Source organism: Varroa destructor, unplaced genomic scaffold (assembly GCF_002443255.2).
Source record: "Varroa destructor unplaced genomic scaffold, Vdes_3.0 BEIS01000005.1, whole genome shotgun sequence".
NCBI lineage: Eukaryota > Metazoa > Arthropoda > Arachnida > Mesostigmata > Varroidae > Varroa > Varroa destructor.
Genome location: NW_019211458.1, coordinates 17,814,919 through 17,838,324, shown reverse-complemented (window position 1 = coordinate 17,838,324; position 23,406 = coordinate 17,814,919). Strand labels below are relative to the sequence as shown.

Sequence of the window (23,406 nt, the reverse complement as noted above, 5' to 3'; positions counted from 1 at the left end):
GTAAGTAAATTACAGTACGAAAGCAAATCTCACGCTACACAAGCCTTCTTACAATAAAACCAAGAATGACATGAACGATAAACATGTCTTATAAGGCTCAAACCTGGAATTTTATTGTATATCATCGTATGTATGTAATTATTTATTATTAAACCCTCGCCTTAGCTCACTGAAAGATGACTTCACACCTTCTTTTATTTTTTAAATTGGTTCAACCTTTCTCATTATAGAAATTCTGTATTCAATCGTAATTAAAATTCAAGGTAAAACGTGCTTTCTTCTATCGGCACCTCGTGGCATAAAATACAACTTATTATTCGTCTATCTACGGTGCCATTTAGTAGCTGCTATGGCGCCAAAGTCAGTCGGACCGTTGAATTTCAACGTCAGAATATCAATCCACTTATCTGTCTCATGAATAAACCAAGGGTCAATCCTTACGTGCAAAAAAACTTTCTGTCCTACCTTTTTTTCAACAGAAATGTTGCTAAACTAGCTGACAAAGCTGGAGTAAAACTTTGGATCCTAAATAGATTTCAGACAATCATTAGCATTGGTAAAGTTTCCGCTACGTAGGCCCTTCTTACGGAAACAGTCTAGCGTGATTCTATGCTGCCGTCCGCTATGGCCCCATAATCGAAAATAGATTTGTCTCAGTCTGCTGTTGATCAGAATCTTAGAGACGTTTGGTTGTTGGGTTCCATTTTGTGGAGTCGCTCTGCTAAACACACTTCTCTATAGCTGTTACATACAATAGGCATCAAATCAAATGTCTTACGTTTGGCTCTGTCAAAACATCGACGAGCAACGCCGTAAGTGCAGGCCCAAACTTGTGCAGAGATATATGCATGAATTTCCTGCTCTGCATGAAGTAGATATTTTCAATGCGTAACTTGTTTGCGTACATTGGCACGACAAGTTCAAATAGGCCGACCATACGTTACGCTATGCTGTCAGCCTTAACATCAGTACTAACATTATACAGCAGTTTACCTATATATGTAAAATTCTCATGTTTTTAGAGACAGGAAGAATCTATATACAGATTCACATTATCGAGGAGGCCTTTAATTGCAGTAAGTGCCTGATCCTACTCCTGATTTCTCCTTGAACGTTGACGCGGTCATAGCCAAAAATACTGTCATATAATAACTACCTACTTTGATTTGAATAGCAAGCACAGAATAGAACTGTACTATTTGAAGGTGAGTTGGCATCTACCTATTCGTACATGCGCTGTATGGGCTGCCTGTTGAAGCTTCTTGTGTTGACTAACAAAAAAAAAGTATCTAATGTAAACCTCGAAAACAGATCTTTTCTATTGAGTCGCCGATTTTTTTAGAAATTTCTAATTGGGGTAATACCCTCAGTTTGGCTAACTCCGCTTCCACTGGCTGCTACGGCAATTACACCGGAAGATACGGAAGGGGCTACGAATGCAAAGGTTACGCCATTAGCTATTACAAAAAGCTACGAAAAGTACGAAACTTTTGCCTATATCGGTTGTGGATTGCATGGCTAGAATAAACGTCAGACTATACGCTGCTCGTAGATGTTGTCAGATCTCACACCTGAGAACAATTAGAAAAAAAATAATGTTGCTAATGGTGATAGCGTCACCCGGGCCCGAATCATTTATGGAAACATAAATAAATTACGTAGCTGTTTATTGGCTACATAATTATTAATATGATATATTCGTTTGTAGGGGCTAAATTTCAGCATAGACACATAGCCTTACCTAGACAAGCGTAGCCTTAACGACAATTTACTCCATTTCTAAACCTCTAGAGATCGAACGTAAGCCAGTTTCAAACAGGTGCAGTCATCAATCTTCATACTCGAATTGTATCTCTACATTCTCAGCGCCGTTTAATCTTCATCGGCGTTTATGAAGTTACCCTACCTCATTGGCCAGAACTATCAAGTATGTGAAAAAAAACCAAATGCACACGATATTTATTATTGTATATACACAGAATACTTGAACTCTAAGTTAATAGGTTCTGATGAGCTAGTTCCATCTTTCTAGAGTGGCCTAGTCTGGTCAAGGTGCGTAAGTGAGTTGAATAGGAAAAAATAAACTAAGTTTATAAATACCTAAACTAAATATGTAACTGAATTAAACGAATGTGTAAATCGGAAATGATAACGTACTATGTTTTATTATAGCAAGATAAGATTTATTTGTACAGTTTTTCTTCACATTTTAAGTAATTGTCTGGTACATTCATTAAGTTAGCCATATTTATCTCATCATTACTACAGGTGTAGATTGCAGCTTGTTGTTTCTTTTAAGTAAGGCCATGGTTACCATTAATGTGTGTTAAAGACATCAACAGGGGCGTAAAAGGCCACTCCAATTCCCTATAGTGTAGATAAGCTGCAGTAAATGACATCCATAGAGATACAGAAAATTTTGTCCTTGGGCTAAAACAAATAATAATGCACTTTGGTTGACACTTATCGGATAATAGCAAGTACGAGTTATTATTATTGCTCGATGACGTGATATAATAATATATTATAATTAGATCAATGCTCCATCATACGGCAAGAAATAATGCAGTTATATATACAAGACTATATGTATATATAAAGACATAGGAAAGTTTGGTTTAAGTAAAATAACCAAACGTACCAGGTGACATAAGTAAAAAAAAAAGTGAGGTACTTAAACAAATCAGCTGTCATAACTTCAGTTGTTGCCCATAAGATAAGGGTCCTAAACCAAGATCATCGGGACCCAAAATTTAAAGCCAGCTAAATTAAGCGCATGCGTGCAAACATAATTTCACTCGATTTATTGCATGTGAAACACTTAACTGTTTCTATTATGTTTACGCATCGTATTTGTTCAATAGTCAGAGTGAGTTAGTTATCAAAGTTACGACAGCTCGCCGGAACTAAAGGCGTGTTATCAGTCTGCTTCCGGCTGTGCCGATCCTGATAGGTGGGTGGAATTGAATACGGTACATTAAAACAACTAATTTAGGACTTTGAAATCCTTCGAAATAATGGGATTTTCTGAAATAAGCATAGCGAGTTCCTTGCAACTTCGTGTTTCAACATTAACAAATACGTTAATTTAACGGAGCCCATCTACCGTGACACCGCAGTTTAGCCTCTCAGAACCCCAAAAAGGCTTCGATTCGGACTTCATGACACTAACGTGAATATAAATTCATCTCTAGTGCCTAAAATACCAGGTTTATTTAGATAGACTGATCAGTCAGCTCTGCTGAACGTTTCTGCCTATGATCAAACGCCTACCGCCTGTGTATCTCTATGTTAGTATGTGTAAATATGTTAGTTACTTACATCTGATCTTCGACTTAAACAACGCGTTGAAATACCAACTGCTTGGAGGCGCAGTAGCAACATAAACCCAATCGTAAATGTAGCCATTCAACGCACTCTGCGACCCAATGCATCCGTGTGTGAAATGAATCTAGATTGGCTTGGAACGAATCAGCCAACCTATACGATATTGCAGCTCGAATTTGTTCCATAGGACTTCTTTCTTTTCCGCACGCAAAGAAAGAAAGGTCTATGCAAATTAGAGGTTGTTGGGTGAAGTTCATATTTACACGGGCCCTTAATCGATGCTCTACTTTTATATATAACGATAATGTCGCCTGAGCTTTTTTATCAATGTAAACTATCAACTGTCGCATATACAACGATTGTTACATTTAACGCAGTTAACGTACACTGCTGCAACCTCGGCAGCACAGAAACACACTGTTTGAAGGGTTTGTGAATAACTAGGCCATAAATTGAAGCAGATCGTTCAAGTTTGCTGCTTAAACTATTAACGAAAAAAGACTAACAGGGACCTGAGGGGTTTTCTTCCTTAGCCTCTGTCAGACATCTAAAGATGTAAATCATGTTTACCTACAAAGTATGTGAAGCTGAATAACGTAAGATTTATTGAAAAGGATGCTTTAGTTATCGTTAGTCTTTCTGCCAAGTTCCGATTTATGTTATACGGCAAAAACTTTCTCGGAAACGGAGGACAATCGTCTACCAAGTTGGCCAGGAAAATAATGTAACACACGTGATGAAGCGTAATAGATGCGAGAATTTCTTATTTACGATTTCGAATGAAGACCGTAATCTATGTAAATGGTGCGTACATTGAATAAATATGACCGCTAGGTATAGCACTTTTAACGCATGCAAAAAATCGTTGAAATATTTATGTTTAATATACAGTTTTGGACGTAGATGCCGCACTCCATATATACGGTATTGCATGGGAAAGTACCGGTGTACCATGACGTTATTAGTAAAAGGCCGAGAGCTGACGATTATTATCTTTAGTCAGTTAAGTTAAGCCTGCCAAGCTGAATGCATTCGCCACTAGAGCAGCCTTGCTCGTTTTAATTAAAGCGAATTTGATCAGAGGTTACGTTGAAGTTATCGAACTGGTGCTGCCCTCTTTTGGCGGCTGGCTGCCACGAGCTCCATGGTCGATTTCTATATGCCATTTTAAATCAGTATCGCTTTCGTTGGACTCTAGCACAACTTGTAACAGTTCTACGTAGAAAATAGTCTGTTGCACGCATGAGAAAAGAATTATCTAAAAAACGTTTACCACTATTTAGTATTTGTCTCTTATAACGATCAATGATCAATTTCCGTCTCCGATACAGTACAATATCGTAATATTGCCGGCTCATGACTTGGTTAGAGAGTATCTTTCCGGGCTACTGATAATGACTATCAAAATTCTGCTTAAGGTTAACTCGATCATATAGAAAGCTAGCGTTTAATAGGGATCAACCTCAGTTAAAAAAAGAAGTGCATATCTAAATCATAGGGCTAGATTCTTTACGAAACCCAATTAAAGATACGTACTGTCGATGCCATACCATCCAAGCTACAATGTTTACTACTACGTTTCTTTTATTCGATACAGAAAAGTAAAGTAAATTACAAAAAACTTTTTTTTGTATTTTACTGGCTACTTTTAAGTTTGAGCGTATTGGGATTTAACTTCTAGGTACTTCTCAAGGCCTGACACTTCCAAGGCTTTAGGAAACTTTAGGAAATATGTAACTATAAGTGAAAGTCTGTGCGTGTAAAAAAAAGCTGCTTTCTAACGTATATCAGTTGATAGTTATTGAAAAATAAAATATTTAAAAGTAAACTGGCAAGAGTGGCATCAATCTAAAATAATTAGTATTCATGAATCAAATAGTAAACAATTGTAATTTGACTTCTTAGCTTCCCAATAAAAACACTTCCAGAACTTGTTAATAACACTTCGTTTTATTGAGGTAGTCTCCATCGGCTGGATCTCACATTCGATATTCTTAAAAGCATGTGTAATTTATTCCTATGTCGTCAAACATGCGGTAAGTTCGAGCATTTGTTACTAAATTAGCAAATAATCCAGCTAAAACAATTGATCCCTTCTTGAAGGTATCCATCCGGTCGTGTCGGAAGGATCTGCGTTACCATGCTTTACAATTAAAGCTTGTTTTTGGTAGTTTTCTCCCTTTAAAAAACTATGCAAATTCCACATTTTTGCTCAGTAGAGTACTGAGTTTGAGCCCAGTTATTGGTGTATCAGTGTTTCACGGTAGTAGGCATAGTCATATAAGTGATAATAACAGTGATACAATTTATGTAAGACAGCAATCTAAGGTATTCTAGCGAAAAGCATCACATATAGGAATATCAATTTTACAAAGTTCGCTTTTTCTGTAGAAAATAGTAATCATTTACAAAATTCGTCTTTGACTTACCTGTTAGCTACGAAAAATAGTTAATAACAGGAGGTCATTATATTTGCTTGCTTTAATTATCCATCTCCTATAATTTTTACGATCTTAAGCTATTTATTGAGGGATGGACATGTTGATTGATAAAGCGTCCACCAGCAACCGAGCGTTAGTGTATGCTTTGCCCCCAGAGTACTATGTGTTACAGCTAACTATTTATAATTCATGAATACTTGTGGCCTACTCCTTTCCTCTGGTTTGCTGCTCTATCGAACACGTTTACCTGCATCCGTTCACAGGAGAGCTTTGCTAATTTGATATGAAATGACTCCCGATCGACGCTACCAATATGAAATACTTTAGTGAACAGACAAGGTCAGGGAACGTCAGGACACGTGTAGTAATGAGATGCCTCGAAAATAGGCTCAGTGTACAATTACAGTAGCACGAACTGCGACCTAGAAGTGAAGATGAAGTCTGTTTCCTTTGTAATATTTTTTTCTTATAAATAATAATGCTTGAATGTCTTACAACATTTACTTTTCCTTATAATAACTAAAATATGTCTTAATTGACTTTTGATTTGCCCGGCGTTAGATGATTTCATTTTATACAGAAAATGGAGTCAACAAAGTCCTTAAGGCTTTCAAGGCTATACATATATATATATATATATATATATAACCAAGTGCAGTGATATTTCACTAAAGCAATCTTTACGCCGTTTGCTGCCATTAGAGCGGCTGAATTTGTTATCCACCTTTCAGCCTTCATCGATTACATTACTATTTGCTTTAGCAAGGTCAGCGTTGGCCAACCTCAACTATAGTAAAGGTAAATACGGTCACAGACATGGCTACAGTGGATACGGTGAAGGGGCTACGACCATGCAGGATAGTAGCAGGTGGCAATTATGTTAAAGGCTACGTTGATCATGGCCGCGAAAGAGCGCGTTACGCCGGCTTCGGTGTAGGTTACCGAGGCAGGGCTCACGGAAAATGTTGTCCCGTCGCCTATAAGAACAGTCATAGAGGATATAACTATGAAGAAGGCTATAGTGGCTAGCTACGGTTACAGCAGTAATAGGAACTATCACGGCTAACTGAAACGCAGTCTAACGACGCAAAAGGTGACGTTGATGCCCTTAAGAGCGTTGAGCCCTAAGGGGATGCAGTACAATACGAAAATGTCAGGAGATCAGGCGAATTAGGGAAATTTTCCAAATCAGAACATACAACGACTGTGTAAAAATGTCAGACATCGTATAAATACTCTAGTGAATATATTGTAAAGAGAAATGCTTCAAATAATCTCAGCTCAGGTGTCGAAAATCATCGCCAATGGGTGCCGAAATATATCTCAATGTACATTACAAATTGCCAACACTATTTGTGTTTAACTGGGTTTTCGATTTTACCATTTTACATCTATTTTTGCCTCGGGTCCATTATAGTACCAATTTTGCTGAACGTAGACGTGCGTTAGTGCCATTGTAGACAGTCCTGTTATCTACAGTGCTTCGAATATGGCGATGGCATAACTGATAGATTTAGTTTCGGAGAAGAATATGTATGTGATGTTCTTGAACGGCTCAGAACGAGCTCTGTCGCACAGGCTTACCTGGGTTATGGTGATGCATCTATGTGCATTATGCCAGTAAAGAGCTCAAAAGTAGTTTTTTTTTTTCTTTTATTTAATTTATCATAACAGATCCCAAGGTGCCGCATTAAAACTTAGTAGTAAAAAAGAAAGTAGTTGCGAAACAATAACACCAACTTTTTTTTGGGAAGTCGCCGCTCGTAGTGTATTTGCGTTAAAAGACGAACGAATAAGCCGCTATCTCGAATGTCGATTGTACAGACTGGGGGCCTTCAAGTCGATCTCTAACTGACCTCTAGTGCTTCTCTCTGAAACGGAGTTCTCCATTTGAATTTTCTATGGTCCTACGTGCTGCGTAAATCTTACTTTATACCCGCAATATACTAGGAATTGGTTTTATCCTAGTACAGGCCTTACTACCCAGAGACGCTGAAGAATTTCAACTCTGACCAAATGATATCGAATAGGAACCATTCATTCATTCATACCAGAACTCGGCGAAGTTTTAATCATTTATTTTTTAGGTGTAGAAAGTTACAGGCCTGAAGATATATTCGATCATATGGAACCCACATTACTGACTGTTGACAACCAGAACAGTACGCGATGCCCAGCATTTTGCCAAACTGACTACTCGACCACAGATAGTCGAACATAGCGAACCTTCTTTAGGATGTAGGAATACATCTTTAGGATGTTTCTATGGGCGGCATTTTCTATCTTTTACCGAGGCATTGTTGTAGATCTGCAACGTTCGTAAACGAAGAGATGTATGTTCGAGGACCGTTAAGCGTCACTTTTCTTTAAACAAAGGCAAACCTAATCGGCTATTAAATCATCTGCGATGCTTTCTAGCTTTCTAACTTTCTCCAAATTACGTTCATATGGAAATCGTTTTGTTGGGGTAAAATGAGAATCAGACTGGTCGTTAGTCTTTAAGATTTTATACCCGGATATGCCAAAAGACTTCGAACGAAAATGAGTATCAAATCATCAATAAATTGTAAAAACTCGAAAATCTTAGGGCATTTCTTTGAAGGCTTCGTCAAATCTAAAATTTTAAATTATTTTTATATTCACATATTATTGTTTTGCATTGGTATTTGAAAAACTCACATTTCCAATCGTGACCCATGCCAACGTTGCCTGCATAAAACAGTTTAAAAATAGAAAATCTTTTTTATTGAATTTTTTTGGTCATAACGTATACGATTCGGTAATAAAAACGTTAAGGCAAAAGCTCAAACCTTCGATTATCGTTTCCAGCAAACACTATATTTGAGTTATTAAAACATAGGTATAATTAAACGAGTTATTTTGTTATATCCTTCATAAACATATTAGTACAGCAAGGATCAAGCTTACCGATAAGTGTTTGCCAGCGACATCATTCATATATAATCTATTGTTCTCCAATAATAAAATTAACTGTTTATGAAGATGCTCTAAATTTTGCGGATAGAGAACGCATAGAAGGTCACGCTTTGGAATAGTTAGTCACAAAAAAATGTTTTCATTGGAAGTAGACTATCTCCAGCGTCAATTCAATGACTGCAAACTAACTGAACTTACTTTCGTGCGAACTTACTTAAAAAGTATTGATAGAGGTGGGCCGTATCGTTTTGCTAGATTGCATAACAGGTCCATAAACACACACACGGGGACGCTTCGTCGACTTTCTCAGGAACAAACAGGCTTACCGAGCTAAGCAAACAACTCAAAAATTGAGCCTATGTGCTCAGTGAAGGGTTACCTCATCAAAAGATGATACATAAGAGTATGATCTACTGCTTTCCTTACTTGTAAATGGCGTTTACATTTGTATTTCAAATGGTACGGCTAAATAACACCTCGTTCCTGTAGCAAAAAGGGAGGTGTTAGAGATTCAGCATCTTTTCTCACAGGTCTGCTAATGAAGGTGGCCAAACAGCAAGTGGTTCTGCCAAATGGCTACAACATTGTTTTTGTGCAAAAGACTTGACTTTACGAAGGCAGCCTTTAATTCGGAAGCTATTGGGTTGACAGTATGGGACTTTCAAGCGAACTCTGCAAAATGAACCGCCTAGTGCGTCGGTAAAAATTTGACTATATCAGGAAGATTCTTTCCGGACATTTATCATCAGCATTGCTTCAAAGAATAACTTTCATTGGCCCTTTTATACTATTTACCAAAACGTAACCAAACTGGCAAATACTATGAAGCCGCCTGTTATATTGGTTGGCATAGGCTTACGTCTTTATTCTTCGGACTTTGTTAGTTTTATAAACTGTAGATATCACAGACACAGTATTAGACATCAAGTCTAGACATGTTTTGTTCCGATAAAGTCCCGGGGCTCTTAAGGCACATGAAAGTTTGCGGCGTTACACTCGATGTATGGACATGTCTCTGTATAATATAAATTTGCACCACCTTTGAATCACCTAATTATTTTCTTCCTCGCCATCATAGTTTATAAACGGTGTAGCCGCGGTTCTATAATGATGCCTGGCTTTCGTCCACTTTCCGTCATCTTTATGCATCTCACTCATCACTCTACGTAGGGTCTTCATTTTGAGAACGGGGTTTTGACCAAAGCTGTCGGCCAGCCTTCTTAGCTCGCGCATTGATACAAAAGGAAGACGAATCTGATCTAGAATATGGGTGAGTGCGGGCTCTCTTTCAGCCGGATTGATTTTTACCCAATTAATTATGATCTCTACAACATCATCCTCGGATTGAACAAACAGATCGTCCCTTGAAAGCACGTTGAGAATTGCTTCAGGACGAATGTCTCGAAGAAGTGGCCGATTTCGAATGAGGTCTTGAAAATGCTGTGCAAGAAAGTCATGGCACATGTCGAAGTGTCCTTGTAGAGCAAACTCATGGGCGTCAGCATAATGCTGGCCAAAGTTTTCCCAAGAGAGGTCTTTTGTAGAGATTTCAACACAGAGAGCGATAAGCGACGGTACCTGGAACTGGTTAGCCAGACTGAACACTTCCTGGAAACTGTCCTCAGTTATATGCACCTCTCCAGTATAAATAAATTTCAAAAATCTTTCAACTGTGAGCAAATCAAAGTCCGGTACATTGACTTCATTTTCAGAAGACTCGATAAAGTCACACCGAAACATCGCTTTGAAGTAGTCACTTGTCGCAGTCAACACCGCTTTATGAGCCTTCACAGCGGACTCATCAACAAAGAGCTGAACGTCACCAGTGTCCTCGCGCTCAATAAACAACTCCATCAGTTCCTTTTGTTCAATTGGCACTAGCTTTCCTCCAACAAGGAGATCCTTTCCTTCAGCAAATCGATCTTCTACAGGTACGAAGTAAATGTCTTCCATCGCAGTGACTTGGATCTGGCCTTCACTCATATTAAACAAATACTATCGTCGCTGAGACTCGACAGTCAGTTGATTTCATAGCCACCGAGTCGCAAATAGCACGCGCGAGCGGTTAAAGACTCGTCAGACGCTTCTAAACATCAGCTAGGTCGATGCCGCAAGGAAAACCGACGCAAGGGCAGACTCTAGAATACCAGCAGTATAAGAGTGTGAAATCTAGGCCTGAGTCGATTTGTGGGCTAGGGTTAGTGACGTCATACCTTAAACAACTCTGTTTCCCTGACCGAAAAGAAAAGTCAACCGGCCGTAGATGATGATTCATTCTGAAAGCAGCCGTATCGCCATTTTATGGTAGAATAATACGCTATAGCGAGCCATATAGCGGAATGACTTGATATTATCTTGTGAAAGAACTTTATATTCATTAGAGTAACTTCATGTCCAACAATGATATTTTTCCAATCCAAATTATAAAATTAATGAATACATTTAGATCAAGTACATTTTAGTAAACTTGCCATAATTCTTTTAAACCGTACCTTTCTATCTGTGTTCACTGCCTTAAGGTACATCATTATCCTTGTATTCGATAATCGGCCTAGCGTAAGTGGTCACAAAAATTTCGCCACCCTGGGGAATAACGTAATACATTTGCCCAGACTCGTGAAGTATAGTCAAGTATTCAATCTTCTCCGATGATTATGGCAAGCCTCCAGGACGTTCTGAAGACATGAGTACGTTTAAGCTAAAAAGAGGGTAATAAGTGTACCGAAAATGTCCGTGGTATCCTTGAAAATACAAACGAATGACTATAACAAACAATTGCCTTTTGGATGACAAGATGAAGTTAGTTCTTTTGAAGCTTTTGATGAAACAAACTGAATTCTGTTGACGCAAAATAGCGTCAACGAATTACGCCGAGTACTTCGTTCGATGACGCTCAAAAAGATAACGCTTTTCTAGAGAAAAATCAAAACGATGGCTGTGGGTTAATTCAGAGGGATTTTCAAAAGTCTAAGAGTTACAAAACTCGCCCAAATTATCAGAAAGTCTCGTTCGTCCGCTCCTTAGGAAATGGGGAACGAACTGATGTTGGATAGTTTGTACTTCACGAATTAATGAATGCTATTCAATTGGCCATCTAGTTACTGCATGCTCGTTCGGAACTTAATTAGAAATTACCTAAGTTAGACGATCGATTTCGTATGGCACATTTCATAAAAAACGTACTTATTTTTTTTTGATGATAATCATTTTCTAATTCCGCTTCGGTAGAGATTTTTTGGCAGGCCATAATAGCCACTCACTTAGCGGATTTGCTGGCCCTTTTCATTTTCTTGCCAATATCAGCAACCTCTCTCAATGGCTTCATGGTCGATGAAATGAATACTCCGCGATAACGTTGTAAAACCTTTTTATTTCAATTATTTTTTGTCGCCGTGATTGGACACTTTATAATCGGTAGTTGCCGCCGCCGCCTACTTTTTTCGGGAGTAACCTTCAGCACATACTTTCTACGAATCGGACGTTAGCACACTAACCGAGGTCAGCTAGAAGGATTTCAATAGAGAAAAAGGGCCGGGGTGAGGTTACAAGCAGTGTCGTAGTACGTCGCACTCTGCAACGTTCTCAGTTCATTATCATGATTATGATCGTCGTGCTTTCGTTCCTTTCTAGCGCTACAAGTATAGGAGGGTGAGGAGTATTCGGAACGACACGTTAACCGCGTTGTTTTTTCTGTTATTGATGCCGTTTCGTTCTTTGGCTCTGTTTGTCTCGCCTCATTTATTCGTTTATGTCAATTCGTTACACGATGTTTCTATCGCTTGTTACGATCGTGATTGTAATTCTATTGTCAATATCAGGATTTATCGGCCGCTGTTGAAACTGCTATCGTTGTTATTACCAATGCTATTGCTGAACTCTGTTATTATTTGTGTGGAGATACAGTAATTTTAGCGGATAATTTTAGCTAGTAATCGATCTATCTCACATTTACCCATATCCGTTGTCAACATGTACACAAGATGGGTGTGTGTCTGAAATTGGTGGATATCCATAACACGAAATGAAGTATCCCTCTTTAATTTTTCGCGGTATCTATTTAGCTGTTCTGCTATCGATTGCAGTGGCTTTATTATTGGTTGCTCTTTTATTTCTCTGTTTATTGCTATTGCTGGCACATCTTGCTAGTCTAATCGTATGAATGACAATCTTTCGATAATAGTAACAATATTATCATAATACAATAGTAATAGATATCATACAATACTAACAATCATCATACAGGGTCGGCTGTTATTTTTTTCCTCTGGCGGGGCCTGATTGATAACAGTGTCCGGCCACCAAATGGTTTTTTTTGTCTTAAGGTCGACAAAGAAACCACGGTGCATAGCGAGATTAGTGTATGGGATATAATCTCGTCCATTTCAGCGTTATCATATAATTGTTCTCCTAGAAGCACTGGCTGTTAGAGGCACCAGCTAATGGCTGGTGAGCGCTAATGGGTACCATGGCTCAAATGTACGGAACAAGTTGATACAATATCCGCAGGCCAATAACAAGCTAAAACCAAGTTCTTCTTTCTAAACACACTCCTGATAGAGCTGGCAGAACAAAGTAGCGAATCAATTCCGTCTTCCATTCCGTAATTCTTACGGCTGCTATTATTATTATCAATATTGTATATTTAACGACGACAAAGGTTTTGCACGTCGTCAATTGAGCTAACCATAACGAGTGCTATTACATACAGAAATTACAGTGTCGTGATCAGTTATAATATGGTGGCGACATTAGAATAGATGGAATACGATATTTAATTACTACAGCAGCTCGGTACATTTTTTACGCCGTTTTTGAGAAAAAGTAAAGCATTGATATCGCTGATATCGGTCCTACTAGATCAGAGATCTGCGTAGGTGGCCGTTAAAGGGCTCTGTGTTTGGAGTACACAGCTTTATAGAAAACCCAGCATAGATTTGTTCTCTCGTATGTGCCTTACGCTCATTTGAAATAAAATTTATAAAATCTGTAAAAAAGAGATTGCATGCAGGACAATGCCTTCTAAGCGGGGTCAGCCACTTCGTCAACGCAACCTTGAAGTGGACGAGGTCCCAAAAATTCTGACACCTCCGGGAGGTTGGGGTCCGATCTACGCCGGGCGTATCACTCTAGCCATCCTACACACGCTTTTGCGCGAGTCTCAAAGGAAGTAGTTTTTTTTCAGACTGAAATCAGGTTCGTGTATAATTAAGGTCGGCCCTGAATAGTGGGTAATGGGTAGCCCTGGGTAGTGAATACACTTAAGCTTCGGGCAGTAAGTGCAGGGTCAGTTGCTCCGTTTCGTACTCGAACGCTCGAAGTAGTTATTTCAGATAATCCCTACAAGCCTTCTCGTTCGTACTCAACTGTTATGGTTTCTCTAAGCATATGCAACACCTTCGATCATTCTAGCAACAATAATATGTATAAGCGTAATATATAATAATTATTGTATTTATCATTACTGTTGTGGAAAGGCCCTGGCGAAAGGCCACGTCGACGCTGACACGGCCAATAGCTAGTTTTCAATCTACAAACAAATACTAAGTGGGGCCTAAAATCGTAACCAGTAAACGGTATCTAACTTACTTAGCCCCCTTAAAGCTACCCCTTAAAGCTATTCTTACAAATTTCCCTCAAATATTTCGACTTAATAATTATCGAAGTTGAAATCTAGATCTAAAAAAAATTGTCTCTAACTAGAGATTTGATGTGACGGAAGCAATCGAAAACCTCGCCTCAAAAATAACGTTAAGCGTTGTTGCATAGATGGCCAAATATAAAATTGATAATTTTAACTTTTAGCTTACCAGTAAACGTATTGATGTAAACTGGGGCCTAAATAATGTGTTGATTTTGAATTTCCTTCGATTTTGCGTAAGTGTAACTTATCCATCGTAAAGACCCATGCTGGCAGTGCGTGCAAAAAGATTGCGAGTCTACGAAACTTTCAATTTGCTTCTTCAAGGAGCCAGTAGATAATCATCTTCTTTATTGTCTTCCATTACAAGAGACATGAAGTTCTTGCCACTTACTGCAAATTATTTCATCGCTAATCTTGCATCCGTTTATTGTTTAATGCAGTAGGACCATTATTCTTTAGATTCATGGTGACCAGCAATCACATCGGCCTCCATTGCTTTTCCCTTTTTACTATTAACCTATTTTCAACAAGAAAGGATAGCCTCGGAAGACACTTCCTATCATTTCCATTATTGATGTTCTGTTTATTTACCATGATCATATCGTTTCACTGTCACCATCACTACCAGTAGTACTGTTAGAAATCACCATATTGTAGCTTATTACTATTTACATTCTCTTACTATCACCACCATTGTCTGTCGCCACATTGTAGAAATAACATTTGTGCTTTTCTTATTTTTGCCTAGGTTTCCTTTTTTTTATAGACTTGATTATTATTGTCCCTAGATATAATCTTTCATTAATAATTATTGCGCATGCAACTGTGTCCTACTCTCATCGTTGCTTGATTGACAGACACACAATGCAGATACATGCAGTCACTGGCTAGGACAAAGGAAGCAGCCCGCCCCCGAATCTGAATAATCCGTGTGCGCCATTGCCCTGCTATTGCTATTTGTCGCTCATCAAGCATTGCTTGTTACACATGTATTTCTTTTTGTCCTCTATTTTACTTTCTAAACCCAGTATGTTCCTGCGATAGGCGGCGATATGTCGATAGACCGGTGCGTTTATAAACTCTTGCCGCTGGTATCAGATGCAATGTTCAAGAAAGCCAGAGATGGACACCAGATTTTGAGCAGGACCTGTGCGTTACGTTGTTTCATGCTTGTTAGGCTGTTTGTTAATGTCTGCATCAAATATGATCAAACATAGATTGATTACAGGAACATAGGACAGCGTACGACATAGAGAAGGCGCTTTTTTTTTGCTTAGATTTTTCTCGCGTCCGCTTTTGTCGTTTGGTTGGTTCAAGGAAATTAACGGTCGGTGACCTAGATAATATTGAGATCGAGATTTGCCATTGTGTTTGGCTCGTGGGCGCAGTTAATCGAGCTATCTTCGCTTGACGATTTGCTTAGACGAAGGGATGCGTCAGGGTCCGGCAGCGGCGTATGTGGGTTCGATACGGGACTGTTGCATAGGGTCTTGGGCTCATCTCCCACGAACACCGCCTCGGTTTCGTCCGAGAACGTGATGTCCTCGCTGCTGCTGACCACAGACTCGGGGATGACTTGGCCAATTTTTCGGCCTTTGCCGATTTCCCTACGCAGGAATTCGAACTCATCTAGTGTCAGTCGAATCTCCGAACTTGAACTCGACACGTCGGAAATGTCCTCGTGCTTGGCGAACATGCGCTTCTTTTTAATCTTTATAAACATGCGTCCCATGGGTGGGGTCCCGCTCGAACTGGAACTTGAAGATGAATGAGGGAGGTAGGGCATTGCGCTCTTATCGGGACTTTCCAAAGACTCAACCACGAATGTCAATCCTGAGGATGTTGTTTCGATTTGGCGTTCTTTAGAAGCTCTTCCTCGTTCGCTAAACGTACTGCAGGGGTCTTCTGCTCGTAGGCTACTGGTTATTTCGGCTGTTAGGTCTCGTTCAGAAGTGCTGGGAACTTTCGACAGGAACTCCTCGATTTCGGCGCAGAACTCTCGCGTCAACTTGAGCTGCGGTCCTTCATAACCCTGGCCATCCTTATGCTGATCTTGCTGTTGCGCTGGCTGCTGAAGTAACTGCTGCTGCATCTCTCGCTGCAGCTGAGTCTTTTGCTGGGAGGGTGAAGCTGTTTCTGATTTGCCCACATTTTTCTCCTCTTCTACTATTTCTGTTCCGGCCATTGCTTCATGCTCTGGTGCTGTGGAAATGACTGTAAGATGGTACTTAATGGGCGGCTGTCTACCGTTGCCGTTTACCATTTCCTTGGCGCCGACGGTGTCAAACGCCAGCATCGTCCCGGTAGCCGTCGCCGCCGTTGCAAGCACGGCCGTAGTGGGATCGTGCAAAAGCGATTGCAGACAAGCGACGTATGCATCCCTAACGCTTACCTTGGGGACGTGAGTTGACTGCAGAGAAGAGAAATCGTCTCCTTGTTCGGAAAAAACCCTTTCAACGCTGCTACCTTGTGTGTTCGATTTCCTTCTATCTAGTGGCTGAAGAGCTGTACCCCGGTCGGAGCTGGTGCTCTGTTCCGAATAGGGTAGATCCTTTCTGGCAGCGTCGTCCTCTTGAGAGTTATCATCATCCCCATCACCTTCTTGATCCTTTGGCGAACTGACGAGGCTCTCCGAAGACATGCTGAGGGTCGCGGTCGCAGCTGTAGTGGTAAGAGCGGCTGCGGTTATACTACGCAGCGCTGATGTGGTTTCGCGCAGACTTTGTAAAAGCGACATTACTTCAGCGCCTTCACTCTTTAGCACTCGCTCATATTGCTCTTTCAACTCAGTGTTCAACGCAAGCGTTTCCTCCAGTCTCTGACACTCCTGCTGGACGGCTTCCAATTCAAGCTCTTTGAGAAGTTCAATTTCTTCAAGATTGCCCTCGAGATGCTCAAGACGGGCTCCCAAGTCACTTTCTGTTTCCACTAGGTGGCTGCTACTGGGTGCTCCCTCCAGAACAATCATCTGCAACACGGACTCAGCAGAAGGCTCTACGGCGGCCTCATCGAGGAGCTGCGCTCTGTTAAAGTCCGCTAGAATTTCGTGCGGCAGGTGCGGTGGAGGCATTTCAGATGGCGATTCGACTGCCACCTCTGAAGTGACTCCCAGTAGATGGTCTTGTTCGGCATAATGTTGTTGTTGGATGTGTTGCTGTTGTTTTTCCAATTCCTGCTGCTGCTGTAGTCGTTGCCGCGAGCTTAGCGCTTCTTCAGCTTCCTCCGCCTCTAAGCTCTTCTCAATTTCGCTCCGTTGTTGCCATAAGTGGCGCGCTCTTTGGCGCTCCCGTTGCCTTCGCATTTCCGTCCATCGTTCACGGATTTCGCTCTCAAAAGTCCCATCGATGCTGTCGTCGCGACTAGAATAGCTGTCGGCCGCTGGCAGTTCACCCCAGCGGGCGTAATTCACCTTGGCTCGCTTCTCGCTTGAGGAACGACATAGCCTCTCATGATCCGGTGACGTTCGATAGCGACTGCGCGGTTCACGGGGCTGTGATTTATGGCGGCGTATCTGTGACTTACGCCTTTCGTACTCTTCTATTTCTGTCTGCTTGTATTTTATCTGTGCATTAGATTCACGGCGATAATGCAACGTGTAGGGCACTTCGTTCGACTCGATCGAGCCGTGTCGTGTCAATCGACCCCCGTTGGTCGGATCATCACTTGGATCGCTTCCGGGGAATAATCGGGAAGCCCGAGGTTGGCGACCTTGCTTTTCGGATAATCGAGGTTCAGGACTACGGCTCTGGGCCCTGGTCCGACCACGATGTAGCGGACTTTCGTTGTCCGATTCACGGTTCGCGTCGTGCACTGCTCCTTTGGACGCTGTCGACGTGTCCAACGGCAGCGTGATGTTAACCGCTGGATCATCTAACGACTGGTTGAGAACACAATGATACGATTCATGTGAAATTGTATCATCTTTGTCGATATTGTCTGCCGAAACGTTCACCCTGCAAGGATCAGATGTTTTAGGCAAGCAGACGACAGAAAAATCAGAAAAAGGTTAGACTGGGCCATTCATAGTCGTTCAGCATTATACAGATAAAGATCGCCCAATAATAACCAGTTCCAATATGGTACAGCTGAAGAAAAATATGAGAATAAACAAGACGTAGCACTAATTTTGCAAAGATTGAAGGGTTAATAATCAGCATCTGGAAACTTTGTTTGCACGATTTTCTTAAAATGTTTACTACTAAACGTGCATACATAAGCATATATGGACAGGAAAGGCAAAAGTAGGCTCAGGGTTAACGTAGGAATGGAATATATAAACATATATACAAATAGAGCAGTTAGCTGAAATAAGCTTATTTGGATATTTTACTTGAGTAGATGCCATTCATCCGAAACAGGTACGATTAAATTAAAAAATCGTTTCAAAGAGGATGTTTGTCATTGTCGTAAACATTAAACAGGTTTCCTCCGATGCCACGAAAACTTCGATCACCTCGATGCCCCTTCTGCTCTTAAGAAGCACGTATCAGGTCGTCGATTTTTCTTTGGCGAAAAATTATATACTTTCGATGCGATCTCATCTGTTATTGCTGGCCTACTTGCGATCTATAGAAGGTGCTCACTGTTTAGGTCAACGTTCATAGTATAAGGTACAATAAGGGAAACGTGCGGCCGAATCTTTTTCGGGGAGCTGAAACATCAAGAAGGAAATGTATCTGCTTGTTCTACAGGTTGATGCACAATTATGGATAAACGAAGAGTCCGAGGGAGGGTCATAAGCCTTTCAATATAATGGATCACTGACTTATACCAGCCGGCTATTACACGACTGGCTATTTGGCAAGCTGAGAATCGCTTCCGAATAGCCGTATATGGCCATCGCGCAACTGGGATTCGTATCTGCTGCCTTATTGAGTAGAAGTCTTTCACGACTGACCCGACATCATCTACTTGCTTACCCGTACTATCATCATAGAGGCGCTCGCACAATTGCAAAGTGAAATTGTGATAGATCTAAAATAATCTATAATCGAGGCTAAGACTATAAACACAGGCCAACTATCCAATACATTGCAAGAACTGATACTCTAAGCACAAGCACAAAATTGCAGAAAAAAATCTGTTTTTTTTTCACGCACAAATCCTAACCAAACGAAGTCAGTCAATGCTTGCACATATATATATATATATATATGCGATTGGAACGAGCTGGTCTAAATCGATAGGATGTAAACTGAAAATAACAATGGCATCTTCAAAAAAGTGGAACCGGAGTTCGATTATCATAGAGAGCGGCCTTTGCCCTGGCACCGACTAGTGCAACAAAGCTGATCTATTTTTATTGCGCTTCTGGTAAGCCTACATTATGTTATAAACCATAAATTGTTGTACTTTTATTTTCAATAAACGTTTGAATAATCGAGCTCATCTACGGTATCTATAGCCAACACATTCTTTTTTTCATTATATTATATAATCTTTCCACGATCGGGAATACACAAAATGCTTTGAAGGTGAGGGTGAAGTCATACTTAACCTATACTTCTTTCTGCTGCATAAGAATGTTTGATTGTACTTATGTGTTTGTTTCTCGCACCTGTGCTGGGGCGTATTCGGTTCAGATAGGCACACGGTAGTTTTACTGAAATCTTCGTTGTTGTTGTCGCTGGCTGGCGGTCCGCTAACTGGCCGTTCGTTGCCCTGGAGAGTATGAAGATGCGTCATCGATGAGCACGAGTAGCTAGAGGCCACTCCACTGGGCGAAAGACCCGGGTTAGCCAGATGGAGACTCGATGACCTGGAACACATAAGGTACACATGTGCAGACAAACACATAAATACAAGCATGGACGATAATGCGATGAAGATAGAAATATTTTGTATGGAACGGAAAACTTGTTGGAAAGCTTTTCGTTTATAGTATTTAACTGAAAGTGAGGTGAACTTTTTAAACGCTTTACGATGACCTCACAAGCGGACTGGAAATATTGGCGGCGCCACATACGTTGCAAAAGGTAAAGAAAATCACTAAATTAATATATGTAGCGCCAATTTTATAAAATTCATTACGACCATATAAGCAAGTTTCAGCTTGCTTTCACCCACACGAATACACAATACTAGCTTAATACAAAATACATGTTTATCCAACTAAAAGTTTTGTACTAAAAAAAATACTATTTGTACACCGCTTTTCATAGAAACGTAGCTGGTATCTTTTGGCCTAACCCTTACAGATTTCTTCAACGGTTTTTTTCCTGATTGCTCTTTTGATATATGTTGCGTCACGTATCTAGTCGATGATCCTTTAATATCTGTTTCCAACTATTTATTAATACTATACGCATATCGTATCCAGAATACTTCCCATATTCTATTAATCTACAGCTGATATCGTTAATTTTTTAGTAAAAAGATATTCGTATAGAAATTTAATATTTCTAAGTAATATATAGTTTACAAATATAATAATGTGCTTTTAGTTTACTTTGAACCATCGTCGTAGGACCGTTCGATCCAATCGTATCTTCGAAAAAATTCTGTGCATTATGGTGTAAAAAGTTGAACTTCAAAGTTTCTACGTAGCTGTTTGTGATACCACAGTGAGTGGCTGTGAAATTTAGGGGCACATGGTGGTCCGAGCTTGCATCCAAATCTAGAAATGTTTCGTTTGATGCTGAGAGCTGGTCGTCGAAGGAAATCTCAAGCTATCTTAATAGTTGTGACACGTATACACGTATGTTACACCATTTATTGCATAACAGCTTTTAAAATGTATAGAACTCTTTAAAAACTTTCCGTATTTTTGTTAAGAAGCTTCAAAACGAAGGTTATGCTAGAGGAATTTTGATCAGGGCTGAAATCTAAGGAACCTTTTCGTATTTTATCTAAATTTGGGGACAGCTCTCGTTTGCTTTTCTAGACGCGCGTTTTCCCGCTATCATACATTAAGTACAAGGGTGTGGCGTTATGATTTGATACAAAAGCCTTAACTGTTCAGTGAGTGTATTGGAGTCTCACTCCCGAGTCTGATGGGGAAATCTGAAGTGATCTGTCAAAACGAAGGTATTTTTCACATAATGAATCGGAGACAATATGCATATTGTTTCGTTTTCGAAGAAAGCCTATAAAAGATCCACAAAAATACCTTGTCAGGATACAAACTTACGTAACGAATAATAAAATCATGCTGATCCAACGCGTGCAGCCGGTCATTTGGCATTATGTATGCAACTTTTCAAGCTAAGATTTTGTTGCTATTGTTGTTGCTAATCAGAGAGCATATCATTCAAACACACGTTCATACGCTTACATTTGAAGTACGCGTACATCATACGTGCACATTCATACGCTATCGTACGTAATACAATAGAAAAAAATTACGTGCGAAGAAAAGCGTGCACACTGATCATGACGGACAAAATTAGCGACAAAGATCTGGAGACCTACGATTTATTGCCTTACTAGTCAACTTCAATTGTTCCAGGCACGACGATACGACAAAGGCAGCAATTGCATAATGATAAAGAAGCTTTAAGTCTGTCTAGTCCATAGTAGGCTGTCTCAAATTTTCACCAGCGTGAACGTGAAGTTCATGTATTATATACACGTTTACATATCGATGCACACTTTTGTGCCTACGTACACTTGTCATACGGACCTGGGTTTCTGTGTAATTTTCTGGTACGAGTATTTATATATAATGCTCTTTTTTTTTCGTATAAATTTTTGAATTTTGAGTATGCTTAGTTAGACGAGGGATAATTATGCTGCAAGGCAGGATATGCGAAGCACGTCTGGCTAACAAATTATTCTATTAGCACATGCAAGCCTATCCTAAATCAGCGTGGCTAGGCCCTCGAAAGAAAGTGATAATCAAGTTAGCATGGTAATGGCCCATATATGGTACGATAGTTAGGCGCACATGACACAGGAGTTCCATGTGCTTCAAATATTATGAAAATTGCCACCTTGTAAGTCCGCCTTTGTAAAGCAGTAGTTAGCTGACTAATTTTAATTATGCAACGGAGCGGGTGGCTGGTTTACCGACCGTTTACCGACCGTGCACCAAGCGCAGTCGGTATCAATCCGTCGTGGTCAGGCAGCCATGAAATCGTGAGACGAGCTGATAATTAGTAAGCGATAGTTCTCTGCCCCTTGTACACTTCCGTTGGCGATACTTTACGCACACCCTTAACTTTATCATCTAGTTAATGGATTCAAATTCCCTTAATCATCGTTATGTGTCGTGGGTGTGAACATATAGTGTCGCCAAAATGGGCTAAATCGGACTACCCACGCCGGGTGCGATAGACATTCCATGGCTTCAAGTCTTCGTCCAGCTTAGAAATAAATGTATCAGACATAGTAAGTAAAAGATCGCCGAGACCTGAGTCAATAGGTGTTAAACGAAGGCTGGAGACATACAGTTTTTTAGGATTACAGGTAACATAGGCGCTGTGAAAGGGAAATAGCAGGATCGCATATCACTTGCTTATAAAGCTGTTAAGTGGCTCCTGAATATACGTCACAAAAATTATAAAAAAAACAGTTTCTATAATTAGTAACTACATACATACATACATATACAAAGTTTTTTTTTATAGAGTTACCACTAGCGAAAACTAATCAACTTTGTTTGTTTCTTCGTGTAATCGTTAAAAAATGAAGATTGCAAAACATTGGCTTAAATCTGTAAATGGTAGGAAATTTCGTAATGGGGTTTCAACCAAAGTTGGTCGTATTTAAAAAGCAATCTTTTGATTCTATCTCATCTAGTATCTAGCTCTAAAATAACACGCCTCTATTTAGATACATACTCAGAGAAGAATCGAGGATAGAAAATGCGCACAAGAGCATCATCGACTATACTAAAATTCCTGACATATAAAAACATCCTGAATTTCTCACTCCTGAGTAAATTTTTAGATTCTCATGATCTCACCAACGACAAGCACAACGCACAAACTATATCTGACTCTGTTGTAAATCTCGGAGAATGCATGCTGACATTTCGCTTACAGTTACCTCTAACTGTTAACTATAGCAGAACGAAATAAAGTGAAGATACCATGCCCCTCAAAGGTCGGAAGAGAGACT

The 23,406-nt window shown here is 40.0% G+C and overlaps 1 protein-coding gene across 1 annotated transcript in view; it reads right to left on the bottom strand.

Annotated features, from left to right (window-relative positions):
* Positions 1-7,404: 7,404 nt before the first annotated feature.
* Positions 7,405-23,406, bottom strand: part of LOC111251187 (uncharacterized) — a 140,698-nt gene continuing 124,696 nt past the window's right edge. Inside the window, exons 9-11 of the mRNA XM_086990489.1 lie at positions 19,904-20,104; positions 15,689-18,299; positions 7,405-10,700 (exon numbers count right to left, since the gene is read on the bottom strand). Of these exons, the coding sequence (XP_086846615.1) occupies positions 9,756-10,700; positions 15,689-18,299; positions 19,904-20,104 (3,757 nt within the window). The 3' untranslated portion in view covers positions 7,405-9,755. The remainder of the gene's footprint in view (positions 10,701-15,688; positions 18,300-19,903; positions 20,105-23,406) is intronic.